The sequence below is a fragment of the Panthera leo genome, chromosome D4, assembly GCF_018350215.1.
Source record: "Panthera leo isolate Ple1 chromosome D4, P.leo_Ple1_pat1.1, whole genome shotgun sequence".
NCBI classification, from domain to species: Eukaryota; Metazoa; Chordata; class Mammalia; order Carnivora; family Felidae; genus Panthera; species Panthera leo.
Window position 1 is genome coordinate 67,894,467 of NC_056691.1, and position 14,835 is coordinate 67,909,301.

The 14,835-nt window shown below is 50.2% G+C and overlaps 1 protein-coding gene across 9 annotated transcripts in view; it reads left to right on the forward strand.

The window, feature by feature from the left end:
* Nucleotides 1-14,835, forward strand: part of ZNF462 (zinc finger protein 462) — a 144,581-nt gene that overhangs the window by 62,841 nt on the left and 66,905 nt on the right. For 4 of the 9 annotated variants that reach the window (XM_042912427.1, XM_042912428.1, XM_042912426.1 and 1 more), the window contains exons 2-5: nucleotides 2,881-3,130; nucleotides 3,674-9,288; nucleotides 10,061-10,225; nucleotides 11,995-12,098. In XM_042912427.1, coding sequence (XP_042768361.1) covers nucleotides 2,911-3,130; nucleotides 3,674-9,288; nucleotides 10,061-10,225; nucleotides 11,995-12,098 — 6,104 coding nt within the window. In that variant the 5' untranslated portion in view covers nucleotides 2,881-2,910. Of the gene's footprint in view, nucleotides 1-2,625; nucleotides 3,131-3,673; nucleotides 9,289-10,060; nucleotides 10,226-10,389; nucleotides 10,491-11,811; nucleotides 12,099-14,835 lie in introns of those variants that run through there. The other 5 variants (XR_006195776.1, XM_042912430.1, XM_042912431.1 and 2 more) reach the window with 4 other exon arrangements.

A 14,835-nucleotide genomic window follows, 5' to 3' on the forward strand; every position in this document is an offset into this window, starting at 1 on the left:
CAGAAGACACCAAGATATTAAGAGAACTGCACAGAGAGATGAATTTCATCTCCGGGTGGATGACTCAATGCTGAAGGTGCCCTCCTTTCCTTGTGCAGGACCAGAATTTTTGTTGATGTTGTGCAAACCAGTCTCAAAATTTCCGAAAGACACACAGCAGAAAGCCTTTTGTTGCATTATTTCTAAAGGCTTGAAGTTTTGAAGGGAAGAGATTTTGTTTTCCTCTCGGGCTACACAATGGAGCTTTCAGAGAACCTCTTTTAAAAGGAATAGCTACAGCCTTTGTGTTGAAGGGTGTGTCTGTTGGCAGGGTCTGCTGATGCAGACAGACTGGCTGGTGATTAACAAAGGTCATTAGACTTTGGAATCTGGCAAGCAGAGTCGGATGGTATGTCTTCTGTGTGTGGAAGGACGACTCCCAAGAAGCCAAGGCATTCTGGAGGTCCCCCCAACCCACCCCCAAATCCTCCTGTGGAACAGGGTCTGGTCCAGGATATCGTCCTGCAATTACCAGTGCTCTGCTGGGACTAACGAACAAGCTTATCAATCATGGGATAAAAGAACCTTCCGAGATCTTGGTGAATGACATTTGAGGAGGAGAAAGGTGCTGCCTTTCGGAAAGCAATGAAAACAGTTCATTCTTTGTTGGGAGGAGAAGAGCATAGGAGGAGCCCAGCCTGTTCTTCTACTGCTCATTTCTGATTGTCAGCCTAGCAGAATCCCAGAGAAGCCATGTTGTGCACGGAGGAGAAGCTCTGAGCTAAAATGGCTGCTCCTTAAAGCTCAGAGGACTAGGGCAGCTTAGTGAGTCTTAGAGCTTCAGTGACGCAGGAGCTCATATCTCTTGAAAGTGTGATAAACACATTCAGCAGAGCTGTGGCTTGTTTGGCTGAGATGAAAGGGCTAGGCTTGGGGGATGGGGAGTGCACACTGGATGATCTGCTTTTTTCTGTGAAGTGTTCTAAATGCAGGAGTCGTCTGCACCATGGAAAAATTTGTTTTCAGGTCTAATGGACTGTGCGAAAGGAGAAGTGGGGTGGGGCCTCAGTGACTGCTGTAATTTGATCCAGAGCTGATAGCAACCTCTTCCACACAATTTGGGTTGGTGCTTAGGCATAAAAGCTTGTGTATCTGGAATATTGAGACTTAGTTAGCTGAAAAGACTCTGGTGCACAGTTCAGTGTTTATTGAAAAAGGATAAATTGCTGGGTGAAAGAAGAGGAGGTAAATATCTGTGTCTCACTCTGCAAGCTCAGTCTGTCCAGAGCTCGACTTGCCAGAAGTTATTTTAGCAGGCTATCAGCAGGAGCATTCTTTCATAGAAAATCCGCCCGCAATGGCTCCTTTCTCCACGTTGACATATCACTAGACTTTGTTCCCCCTGCAGAAACAATTTACCTTTTGCCAGAAAAGTATAGAAGCTTGCTGTACAATAAAAGTATAGAGAGATTTGGCTACAGCTTTAGTTCTTGGACATCTGGTTCTAGATTACGGTGATTCAGTAGAGTTTGCGGTGAGCCCAATGAAGTTAACTCACCGATTAAGATAATAACCGGGTATCTCAACTCAAGGTATATATTAAGATAGGGCAAACTGCACCTTCTAATACATTTTTAACTTCTTAATGGTGAGCCTTTCCATTGAATTAATGTGAAGCCATCTATGTCTTTCAGTCACACAGTGAATACCAGAATGAAGGGAGCCGGGCAAGTTTTGCTTGACTCTACATCAGGTTCACAGTTTTTTGCGTTCAAGCATACGCTTCATGTTTGTGAAGGAGAGAAGTGGGAAAGAGAAAGTCATGACTTAGAAGCCCCTCTTCAAAACTGTGTCTGTTACCTTAATGTAAATCGAGGTACCAAGGTGCGACTTTAAACTAGAAACTGGATTGTCATATAAAGTTGGTTGTTTGAGAATCTCATGAGAAATACTTTATGACCTAATTAGATTGGAGAAGCTGTTAGGTTATAATTGGTAGGTAGTAAAAAGCAAAATAACCATTTAGCTTATGAAACACACACACACACGACTAAACTGTTTGGGGAAAGGAGGAAAGAGGTGTACCCCAATATCAGTTAAGGTATTCAAATGATAAAAGGTATAATAAAAGCTCTCTCTACCACCACTCCAAGACTTCAATACTGTTTCACCATTTGGTGGTGAAATGTGTTAGAATATTAAAACAGCTAATGAAGATTGAGGGGCGCTTGGGTGGCTCAGTCGGTTAAGCAGCTGACTTCGGCTCAGGTCGTGATCTCACGGTCCGTGGGTTCGAGCCCCGTGTCGGGCTCTGTGCTGACAGCTCAGAGCCTGGAGCCTGCTTCCGATTCTGTGTCTCCCTCTCTCTGACCCTCCCCCGTTCATGCTCTGTCTCTCTCTGTCTCAAAAATAAATAAATGTTAAAAAAAAAAAAAAATTAAAAACAGCTAATGAAGATTGAAATTTGTCCTTTCTTCTGTACAGACAATCCTCTTTACTTCTGAGAAGGGTCTAGTTCAAAAGAAAAATGGGTCCAAGCCAGAATCAAAGTCAGTATTGACTTACCAAGAAATTTGAATTCAGTCAAGAAATTCAGAAACTACTGAAATGGTTAGACTTTTAAGGGTTTCCTTGACAAATGGCATTTCAAGATACGTTTATTATATCAAACTGGAAAATGTTTATTTGGGCTTTCCCCCCTTCTTTGAAGTTACAGAGTCAAGGACATTGTCCCTATTATCTCTGGTTGCGTGTCTTTGGCCAATGTTCCAACTGGCAGAGTTCAGTAACGGAAATCTGCCGATGTTAGAATTTTTTCCGTTAATGGACTTGTAGCCCCATCAACTTGGGATATGCAGTTAGTGCATTTCTTAAGAGGCTTTGTTCTGACTTCTGTCACAGGTTCCTAATGTGAGAAGGTAGGCCCAGATCATGGAGGTGCTTCAGTGCGATGGCTGTGACTTCAGAGCCCCGTCTTATGAAGATCTCAAGGCGCACATTCAGGATGTCCACACGGCATTTCTGCAGCCAACTGATGTTGCTGAAGACAATGCTAACGAGCCACGATCCGGGTCCATGAATGCCAGTAATCAGACAGAGGTGGAGTATTCCTCTATAAAGGACGAATTTGCGATCGCAGAGGATTTATCAGGTAAATCTTGAAGAATCTCGGCATATCCGATTTATTTCATGGTGCTCATCTACTTTTAGCCTGTAGCCATGGTTCTTGATATGTGTGGCTTTGTCAAAGTTTATTGCTCCTTGGGAGCCATTTTTGTGGTCTGGGCATCATGTTTCTCTTCTGGAGCATCCTAGGTTATTGCCCTTTCAGCTTCTTTATGTTTCTCAGTTCCCTTTCGATTTGGAGGACAAGAGAGTGTCTGGTAAAATTCTAGAATGAATATCGCAGCGTGTGGAACTTGTGTTTTTATAGCTATAGGGAACATTAATGGCCATGAGGTGAGTATTGTTCCTAAAGCCAAACGCTGTATCTTCACCTGCGAGAAGCAATATGTCTAGTTCATCAGTGCTTCGTTAATACTCTTCAGGGCCTCATCTCGAGACGTTAGGCCTTTTGAATGTGATGTTTATTGATGAAGAATAACTGAAAAGAAAAATTGATTTGCATGATGGAATTTCTTAATTCTCTTTCGTTTGCTTTTCTGTTCTCATTTACCTTCTGCTTTCTCTCTAGGTCAAAATGCAACCGCACTGGGGACCGGAAGCTACTATGGCCACAGTCCAGGATATTACGGTCAGCATATTGCCCCTAATCCCAAACCAACAAACAAGTTTTTTCAATGCAAGTTCTGCGTCCGCTACTTCAGGTCAAAAAACCTCCTCATCGAACACACAAGGAAGGTCCACGGAGCTCAAGCTGAAGGGAGTTCGGCGGGACCCCCTGTTCCCGGATCCTTAAATTATAATATCATGATGCACGAGGGATTTGGAAAGGTCTTCTCTTGCCAGTTTTGCACATACAAGTCACCGAGGAGGGCAAGAATCATTAAGCATCAAAAAATGTATCACAAAAACAACTTGAAGGAGACCACGGCTCCCCTCCCTGCCCCTGCTCCAATGCCAGACCCCGTGGTCCCACCCGTGTCTCTGCAGGACCCCTGCAAAGAACTGCCGGCAGAGGTCGTGGAGCGCAGCATCTTGGAGTCTATGGTCAAGCCTTTGACCAAGTCTCGAGGCAACTTTTGCTGTGAGTGGTGCAGCTACCAGACCCCCCGCCGGGAACGCTGGTGCGACCACATGATGAAGAAGCATCGCAGTATGGTCAAGATCCTCTCCAGCCTCAGACAGCAGCAAGAAGGGACGAACCTCCCCGAAGTGCAGAACAAAAGCGCCCCCAGCCCCACTTCCAATTCCACCTATCTGTCCATGAATGCTGCCAGCCGGGAGATGCCCAGCGCTAACGTCTCCAACTTCCGCAGCTCCATCAGTAACTCCATCATGAGACCCAATTCCTCGTCCGCTTCCAAGTTTTCACCCGTGTCTTACCCGCAGATGAAGCCGAAGTCCCCTCACAACTCTGGCCTGGTTAACTTGGCGGAGAGATCGCGTTACGGGATGGCTGACATGACCAACTCCTCTGCCGACCTGGAAACTAACAGCATGCTGAATGACTCCAGTTCTGATGAGGAGTTGAACGAAATAGACAGCGAGAATGGCTTAAATGCCATGGATCACCAGACTTCCGGCATGTCTGCGGAGCAGCTGATGGGCTCAGATGGCAACAAATTGTTGGAGACCAAGGGGATTCCGTTCCGAAGGTTCATGAATAGGTTCCAGTGCCCCTTTTGTCCTTTCCTCACTATGCATCGACGCAGCATCTCCCGTCACATAGAAAACATCCACTTGTCCGGAAAGACTGCCGTCTATAAATGTGACGAGTGTCCGTTTACTTGCAAGAGCTCGTTAAAACTCGGCGCTCACAAACAGTGTCACACGGGTACAGCGTCAGATTGGGATGCCGTGAATTCCCAGAGTGAGAGCATTTCTTCTTCGCTGAATGAAGGTGTGGTGTCTTACGAGGGCTCGAGCATCAACGGGAGGAAGTCGGGAGTCCTGCTGGATCCCTTGCAGCAGCAACAGCCACCGCCGCCGCCGCCGCCGCCACCGCCGCCTCCGTCCCAGCCGCAGCCACCGCAGCTACAGCCGCCGCACCAGGTACCGGCGCAGCCGCAGCCCCAGCCCGCACCGACGCAGCAGCCGCAGCCTCCCGTGCCAGCCCCGCCCCTGCACCCTTACAAGTGCACCATGTGTAGTTACTCCACCACGACTCTGAAAGGGCTGCGAGTCCATCAGCAGCACAAACACTCGTTCTGCGACAACTTGCCAAAATTCGAGGGGCAGCCCTCAAGCCTGCCACTGGAAAGCGAGACAGACAGCCACCCCTCTTCCAGCAACACTGTGAAGAAAAGCCAGACCTCAATTCTTGGGTTGTCCTCCAAGAACAATTTTGTAGCTAAGGCCTCCCGGAAGCTCGCCAATGACTTTCCCCTCGACTTATCGCCCGTGAAGAAGAGAACTAGGATTGACGAGATAGCCAGCAACCTGCAGAGCAAAATTAACCAAACGAAGCAGCAGGAGGACGCGGTGATCAACGTGGAGGACGACGAGGAGGAAGAGGACGACAACGAAGTGGAGATAGAGGTGGAGTTGGACAGGGAGGAAGAGCCGACGGAGCCAGTCCTGGAGGTGGCCACTTCCTTTTCGGCCCAGCAGATCTGGGCGAGAGATGCCGGGGAGCCCCAGAAGGAGCCCAACTTCAGAAGCGTCACCCATGATTACAACGCCACCAACGGCGCGGAGATTGAGCTCACCCTGTCTGAAGACGAAGAGGATTATTACGGCTCCTCAGCAAACATGAAAGATCACCAGGTTGCCAACACCGCTCTGCTGAACACCCAGACTCCTATCTACGGAACCGAGCACAATAGCGAGAACACAGACTTTGGTGACTCCGGAAGGCTTTACTATTGCAAACACTGTGACTTTAACAACAAATCTGCCCGGAGCGTCAGCACCCACTACCAACGAATGCACCCGTACATTAAATTCAGCTTTAGGTACATCTTGGACCCCAACGATCACAGTGCAGTGTACAGGTGCCTGGAATGCTACATCGATTACACCAACTTTGAAGACCTGCAGCAGCACTACGGCGAACACCACCCAGAAGCCATGAATGTACTCAACTTCGACCATTCGGACCTGATCTACCGGTGTCGGTTTTGTTCCTACACGAGCCCGAATGTCCGAAGCCTGATGCCACATTACCAAAGAATGCATCCCACGGTGAAGATTAACAACGCGATGATATTTTCCAGCTACGTCGTGGAGCAGCAGGAAGGGCTGAGTACGGAATCCCAGACGCTGAGGGAGATTCTGAATTCGGCCCCCAAGAGCATGGCGACTTCCACTCCCGTGGCTCGCGGTGGCGGTCTGCCAGCTACATTTAATAAAAGCACTCCTTCAAAGACCTTTACTCCAGAATGTGAAAATCAGAAGGACCCCTCAGTTAACACTGTTGTCGTTTACGATTGTGACGTTTGCTCGTTCGCAAGCCCCAACATGCATTCTGTCTTGGTTCATTATCAGAAGAAACACCCTGAAGAAAAGGCTTCCTACTTTAGGATCCAGAAAACCATGCGAATGGTGTCTGTGGACAGGGGCTCTGCCCTTTCTCAATTATCATTTGAGGTGGGTGCTCCAATGTCTCCCAAAATGTCCAACATGGGTTCCCCACCCCCCCCACAACCCCCGCCACCAGACCTCAGTACTGAGCTTTACTACTGCAAACACTGTTCCTACAGCAATCGGTCAGTTGTGGGAGTGCTTGTCCACTACCAGAAAAGACACCCAGAAATAAAGGTTACTGCCAAATATATCAGACAGGCTCCTCCCACAGCTGCAATGATGAGAGGGTCCGAGGGGCCCCAAGGCTCCCCCCGGCCACCCGCCCCCATGCAACAGCTGAACCGAAGCAGCTCTGAGAGAGACGGCCCTCCTGTGGAGAATGAGATGTTCTTTTGCCAGCACTGTGATTACGGGAACCGGACGGTCAAAGGTGTACTCATTCACTATCAGAAGAAGCACCGAGACTTCAAGGCCAACGCGGACGTGATCCGGCAACACACGGCCACCATCCGAAGCCTCTGTGACCGCAACCAGAAGAAGCCTGCCAGCTGTGTGCTTGTCGCCCCCTCTGCCGTGGAGCGGGACAAAACCAAACTGCGAGCGCTCAAGTGTAGGCAGTGCTCGTATACCTCCCCCTACTTCTATGCACTGAGGAAGCATATCAAGAAAGACCACCCTGCCCTGAAGGCCACAGTCACGTCCATCATGCGGTGGGCATTTCTAGACGGCTCGATAGAAGCTGGCTACCACTGCGAGTGGTGCATCTACTCCCACACAGAGCCCAGCGGTTTGCTCCTACATTACCAGAGGAGGCATCCGGAGCACTATGTTGACTATACTTACATGGCTACCAAACTCTGGGCTGGGCCTGACCCATCCCCTCCCTCTCTCACCATGCCCGCCGAAGCCAAAACGTACAGATGCCGAGACTGTGTTTTCGAGGCCATGTCCATCTGGGACATCACCAATCACTACCAAGCATTCCATCCCTGGGCCATGAACGGTGACGAGTCGGTGCTGCTGGATATCATCAAGGAGAAAGACGCCGTCGAGAATGTCATCCCTCCGTCCGAAGAGCTGGTGGGCCCCTTGAATTGTGACAACAGTATGCCCGCTCCGCTCCCCGAGCAGGACGCCGAATGCCCGGAGGACGCCCGGCTTTCCCCCGAGAAAAGCATCCAGCTGGCCTCCGCCAACCCCGCCATATCGTCCACCCCATACCAGTGCACCGTGTGCCAGTCCGAGTATAACAACCTGCACGGCCTCCTCACCCACTATGGGAAGAAGCACCCTGGCATGAAGGTGAAGGCTGCCGACTTCGCCCAGGACATCGACATCAACCCGGGCGCCGTCTACAAATGCAGGCATTGCCCGTACATCAACACCCGCATCCACGGCGTCCTGACCCATTACCAGAAGCGACACCCGGCCATCAAGGTGACCGCCGAGGACTTCGTGCACGACGTGGAGCAGTCCGCCGACATCGCCCAGAACGACGTGGAGGAGACGAGCAGGATCTTCAAGCAAGGCTACGGCGCCTACCGCTGCAAACTGTGTCCGTACACGCACGGCACCTTGGAGAAGCTCAAAATCCACTACGAGAAGTATCACAATCAGCCTGAATTTGATGTGTTTTCCCAGTCGCCCCCGAAGCTGCCAGTCTCCCTCGAGCCCGAGATGACCACTGAGGTGAGCCCCTCCCAGGTGTCCGTCACCGAGGAGGAGGTGGGAGAGGAGCCCGTGTCCACGTCTCACTTCTCTACCTCGCACCTGGTCTCCCACACGGTGTTCCGCTGCCAGCTGTGCAAGTACTTCTGCTCCACGAGGAAGGGCATCGCCAGGCACTACCGCATCAAGCACAACAACGTGCGAGCCCAGCCCGAGGGCAAGAACAACCTCTTCAAGTGCGCCCTGTGCGCCTACACCAACCCCATCCGCAAAGGGCTGGCGGCCCACTACCAGAAGCGCCACGACATCGACGCCTATTACACGCACTGCCTGGCGGCCTCCAGGACCATCAGCGACAAGCCCAACAAGGTGATCATCCCGTCCCCGCCCAAGGACGACTCCCCGCAGCTCAGCGAGGAGCTCCGGCGGGCCGTGGAGAAGAAGAAGTGCTCCCTGTGCTCCTTCCAGTCCTTCAGCAAGAAGGGCATCGTGTCCCATTACATGAAGCGCCACCCGGGGGTGTTCCCCAAGAAGCAGCACGCCAGCAAGCTGGGCGGCTACTTCACCGCCGTCTACGCCGACGAGCACGAGAAGCCGCTGCTGATGGAAGAGGAGGAGAGAGGCAGCTTCGAGAAAGCCGAGGTGGAGGGAGGCGAGGCCCAGGAGATCGAGTGGCTCCCGTTCCGCTGCGTCAAGTGCTTCAAGCTGTCTTTCAGCACGGCGGAGCTGCTGTGTATGCATTACACTGACCACCACAGTCGGGACCTGAAGAGGGACTTCGTCATTCTGGGCAGCGGCCCCCGCTTGCAGAGCCCCGCCTACCAGTGTAAGCACTGTGATAGCAAACTGCAAAGCACAGCGGAGCTGACCTCACACTTGAACATTCACAATGAGGAATTCCAGAAGCGTGCCAAACGTCAGGAGAGGAGGAAACAGCTTTTGAGCAAGCAGAAATATGCAGATGGTGCTTTTGCAGATTTCAAACAAGAGAGGGTAAGGATATGTTTTGATTTCCCTTCCCCCAGGAGGCCTCTCATCACTGGTGCCCACATGCACTTCTTCGTTGCCAGCCAGACTGCTACAGGCTTCCTAGTGACTTAGCTTGCCAGAGAGCTCAATAAGTCAATTAAACGTTTCGAGCCTGATTATCCCCCATTCTGTGCTCACCCTTCCCCACGGCCTGTTCCCCTCCCTGCTCCCCCCTCCCGAGGCTCCCCAGGGGAGGGTCGGGGTGGTTTCTCTGTATTTCCTTCTGCCAAGTAGCCTTATCTGAGGCCTAGTTACACGACAACGCTCGCTCTCTAAGGCAGCTGTGGGCCCGTCTCTTGGTGTCACTAGCACCTCTCAGCCATGTTTTGGTCTGCAGTGTCGGCTACATGAACCTAACATCTCCAGGAGTAGATTTTTGTTTGTTTGTTTGTCTTGGTCAAGAAGTTCACTAATGGCGCAGCTGTGCAACGTCTCACCTGCGTAGTTGAAATTGGTCTCAAAAGCAGATAACCTGGTGGCAGTGACGATGAGGCTTCTCCACAGAAATCTTCTCTACTCACAAGCTGTAACATATTTGGGTTCCGGAGACTTTGCATAGTAGGCAGTGTGCCACGACTCTGACGAATTCGTTATGTAAAAATACTCACATATTTCTCCCTTGGTTTTTAACCTGCTAATCCGCTTTGAAATAAAATCTGCTAGTACGCTACGAGAATAAATGCCGGCATTTGAGGGAGGGCTCGGAGTACTGATGGCTACCACTGTATTTTACCAGCCTTTTGGTCACTTAGAAGAGGTGCCAAAGATCAAGGAGAGGAAGGTGGTGGGCTACAAGTGTAAATTCTGTGTGGAAGTGCACCCGACGCTCCGAGCCATCTGCAATCATCTCCGGAAACACGTCCAGTACGGCAGTGTCCCGGCCGTGTCCGCCGCCGTGAAGGTGAGAACTGGGGCGGGGGGGTCTGGATGAGCACTCTTGTGTGTGAGCCATTCGAGTTACTTATTAACCCCGTTGCTCAAAGCAGCTCAGGAAAGGGCGGCCCAGAATGTGGGCATTCCTGAGCTGTGCTTGGATCGGTCTGGCTTGTTTTGATTCTTTTGCAGGTTGGACCTTCTTCATCTTACGTGTCTCGACCTGGTCGCGTTTCGATCTGGTTCCCTTCCACGCGGATAGTTTGGTGGAAACGGAAGATCCGGGCCTCTCGGTACAGGAGGCTTTGGGTCGCCCTTCTGTTCTGCATTTAGTGCCATTAGGTGTTTGCTCTTCCGAGTTGCCCGAGCTCTTGAAAGGAATCAAGTGGGTCCTGTTCCCATCATCTTCTGCTCCTCCCACTGCGTGACTTCTTAACTGTTCTCATCTGGCTGACGGTGCAGAGAGCCCAGGAGAATCCTTTACTTCTTACCCTGGGTCCTCTGAGGAGTGTAAGAAACGTGAAGTCTAAAACCAAAAGCCCCCCCAGTCACAGCAGGCCCCGAGAACCCCTTGACCCGATTTGTCTCCTTCGTTCCCTTTCCCGGTTTGTCGCTGACCAGTGCCTCCCCTGCTCCCCCTGACCTTCACTAGGCCGCCCGTTTTGAACATTGTAATCCTAAATAGCAGCCCCCGTTTCGGGAGCCATGCCGCCACCCCTGCCTTCCGGGACGTGGCGAAGCGCGTATTTTTGAGCAGAGAAGTTAGTGAGTTCAGGACTCTGCTCTTTCTCTCTAGATACGTGAAATCTGCCCTTCTTGATCTTGTGTCCTATTTTGCCCACGTAGCATGGACGTATAAAGTCTCTGCTTTTCTTCACTGAAGACTGAAGCCCGCTGGCTGTCCGCAGAACGGTGGCGCCCAGGGGCGACGGCGGTCCGCTTCTTCCACGCCACCTCGGTGTGTTCCAGGCTTGTTTCCTGGACTCACTCGAGGGAGACAGAGCAGCTCTTCGTGTGTAATCAGTAACCCACGGAGTCACCTCCAAACATGAGTGACTTCGAACCAGGCTGCTCCTTAATTTTTTCGGTGGATCAGACAGCAGCCTTCAGTCAGTGGCTGAAGTCACCCTCCTCCGCAGGGTGGGGGTGAGCACGGATGGCGAGGGGCAGGATCCTGCCCTTTCCTTCACTTCTAAGGGGGGGCCCACGGCTCCTAGATGCCCAGACTGCTCTGCTTTTTTCCCCCTCCTTTCTTCCTTCCTTTCTTTTCTCTGAGCCATCACCCTAACCCTGCCTTCTGTCGGTTCGAGTGGGATTGCAGTGTGTTCTTTTTAAGATGGGAGATAAGTGAGTGAACTGTCTCCACAGTTGGGAGAGCCCCTCTCTCATGCTTCCCAGGCAGTAGCAGCCGTGTCCTCAGATCACCAGCACTGCATGAAGAGTGGCAGTCGGGTTTGCCCTCCCTCTAGGGGGAGCTGGAGAGGCAGGGGAGGAAGCTTTACCAGGAAGTCCTGAGGAGTTTGGGAGAATGAAGGGAGAGGAGGAGAGCTGGAGACGATGATGCTGGATATTTATTTTGTTGGTGGGGCATGTGTGTGTGTGTGGTTCTCTTAGCAGGAGGCCGAAGACCCCTCCCACTTGTTCCTGGATGGATCGGAAGCAGCCAAAGATGCCACTGGCGCCCTGGTGGACCGGGTGGATGGTGAACACTGCTTGCTTGATGGAATGTTGGAGGATGAAACCCGGCCGGGGGGATACCATTGTAGTCAATGTGACAGAGTCCTGATGTCCATGCAGGGGCTGCGTTCTCATGAGAGGAGCCATCTGGCCCTGGCCATGTTTACCCGCGAGGACAAGTACAGCTGCCAGTATTGCTCCTTTGTTTCCGCTTTCAGGCACAAGTAAGTGCTATCGAGTGGTCGCAAGCGGGTGACGGGGAGGAGATGCCGTAGCGGTCAGCTAGTGCTCGGCTAAGCTAGAGCAGGAGAGGCTTGGAGGAGTCAGAAAGCCCCGCTCAAGGTTTGTGCCTGCTGTGTCGTTGGTTACGTTCCCTTGAGCCTCAGTCACCTCGTCTGTCAAATGGGACTGAGAGGAGGTTAGGAGGTTACCTAACATTAGTTAGGAGGTTACCTAACATTAACTACGCCTGGCAAATACAGGCGTTTTTTAAATGAGTATTTTGGAGGCACTGCCATGATTTACAAGAGGGAAGACCAGAAAGTAGACAAATGTCCTGGTGTATCTGTCAGACATTCACCCAGAAACTAATCATCAGTTGAGGAAATAAAGTTCCATTTGGGAAACTGAGTGGCCTAAGGAGGTAAAATTAGGACTGTCGACCCATGTGACCAAAGGATCATTGCTTGATCTTGAAAAAGATCTTGAAAAGTAAAGAAGTTACTGATGCCAAAGGGATGCTTGAAGGACAGGGCCAGTGAGGAGGAGAAGGAGCTGCCCGAGGCCCATCACAGCTTTGGAATTGTAGATTTGGGGTGTTGTGTAAGGCTTTCGGGGGTGATGGGAAAAGCGATGGTTCTGAGAAGCAGCCACCGTTTGTTGCCTTTGTCTTTGAACTGTGTAAGAGAGGTACACGTGCAACAATGTGTCCCACCGTCTTGGATGGCGGTGACCGATTGCGAGACTGACCTGCTGTTTATTTTTACGATAATTAAAATAAATGTTGGGCTGTTTGCTTCTCAAAAAGATAAAGTGCAGTTAGTTGTTGAAAGGGAGGAGGAGGCGATGCTTTTACAGAGGGAGGAGGGGTTACAGGCTCTTTATTCTACGGAGCCTCATGGTTCATCTGTGTCATCAGAGCCACTATGTACTTCTCACGAGTTCAAGAAGTATTTATTCAGCAGCATCTAGCCTGCTTTCTGACACCCCGTAGAATCTCAACAAATCGTAGCGCATACACGGATACGCCCTGTGCTAAGCAATGTGCTGGGGGCGCTGGGAGGGTGGATATAAAGGGGAATACAAAAGATGAAGAGACCATGGTCAGTGCGCTAAGGGAATTTAGGGTCTAGTTGCGTTATAAATCAAGCCAGCGAGCTCACAAATGACTCAGCAAAATAAGGCCCATATCTTTCAAAAATACAGTAATAAAATGCTATGAAGCTTCAAAGAAGGGAAGTGATCCACCCACTGTGGAAGAATCGGGAAGGTTTTACGGAGTAGGGAGCATTTGAGTCGAGTCTTAAAGTAGGAAGACAGGACTTGAAGAGTTCAGAAGGGATGTGCAACCTGGAGGAAGGGATGAGAGCATAAGGCTGTGGAGCAGAGTGTGAGGCTCGTGGGGGCCCAGCTGGCGGTCCAATGTCACTAATGTGTAAGTTCTAGGTAAAAGAGTAATGGAAGATAAAGTTTGAATACTTGAGTAGAGACCATATTTGGAGTCTTCGAATGTGGAAATAATACTTTGTCATTTATGGTACTGGCAAAAGGAAGTCTCTGAAAGGAGTAAGTCATAATTGCTAACATTTACTGAGCCTTCCTGTGTGTCAGGCAGCATGCTAAGTGCCTTCAGGTATTATCTCACTTTATTCTTAAATCAGCCTAGCGAGGTGTCGTCCCATGACCGTCTCCATTTTGTGGGTAAGAAAAGTGAGGAGGTTTATGTAACTTGCCAAGGCCACACGGTTTATAAGCCTTAGCTGGGGTTTGATCCCAACCGGCCTGACTCCATAGCTCATGCTCTTGAGTTGAAAAAAAGACGGGAGAGAGCAATTAGAAGGCAGTCATAGTAGCTGATCCAAGAAGTTCGGATGGGACTTTGGGAATGGTTAAAGGAAGTCGGATCTTCATGACTTGGACAAATTGCCTTCATGCAGGGAGTGAGGGATGAGAGACAAAGTAAAGTACAGAGGGCACCTAGGGGTTCAGTCTGGTTGACTGAGAACGGTCGTGTCCTCTATAGAAGCAAGGAAATGAGGAAGAGCGTTAGTTTTGGAGGAGAAAAACCGATGGCTTTGTTTAGGGCTAGTTGAGTTTAAGGAAGCTGAAGGACACCCAGAGGGAGAGGTCCGGAGGCAATTGAAAGTGCTGCTCTGGAGCTCAGGAGAACATTATGTGTTTAAATGGTAAGCAGCACCGATCCCATGTGAGTCATTTAGAAGGGAACCTAGTTCTCTGGGGCACTGGTACAAATTAGAACTTCTTCCCACACCTCATTTGGTAGATTTATTATTTTTTTAGCAATCATTATGAAATACTGGGAGTTCACTATAATTAAATAACTTCTTTATAAGTTGCTCTGGAAGACTGAGGTACAGTGAACATGGTTTTGTTTATCAGAAGGGATGACTGGGCCTTTGGATCACATGACTTTCTTCAAACACACCTGCACTTTGCCTCCATATTTACAAAGGCGTTGGAAACATGACAGTCCGTTGCAAGTAGCTCAAGTACTTTGACACTTCCCTTCCCCTCTTGAGTGTTCCCCACGGATGTAGGACTGAGGTTTAAAAAGAAAGTCCTTTTTAAATGCAAACTTTCTCTAACTCCTTTTTTTTTTGGAAATAAGTTAAAGGACTATTTGATAGGTACTCCTCACTGACTTGGCAGAAAACTTGAATTCTCCATATTTTACCTTTTGTCTTCGGATGCCCTCTTCCAATTCTACATGCTTCTAGAGAA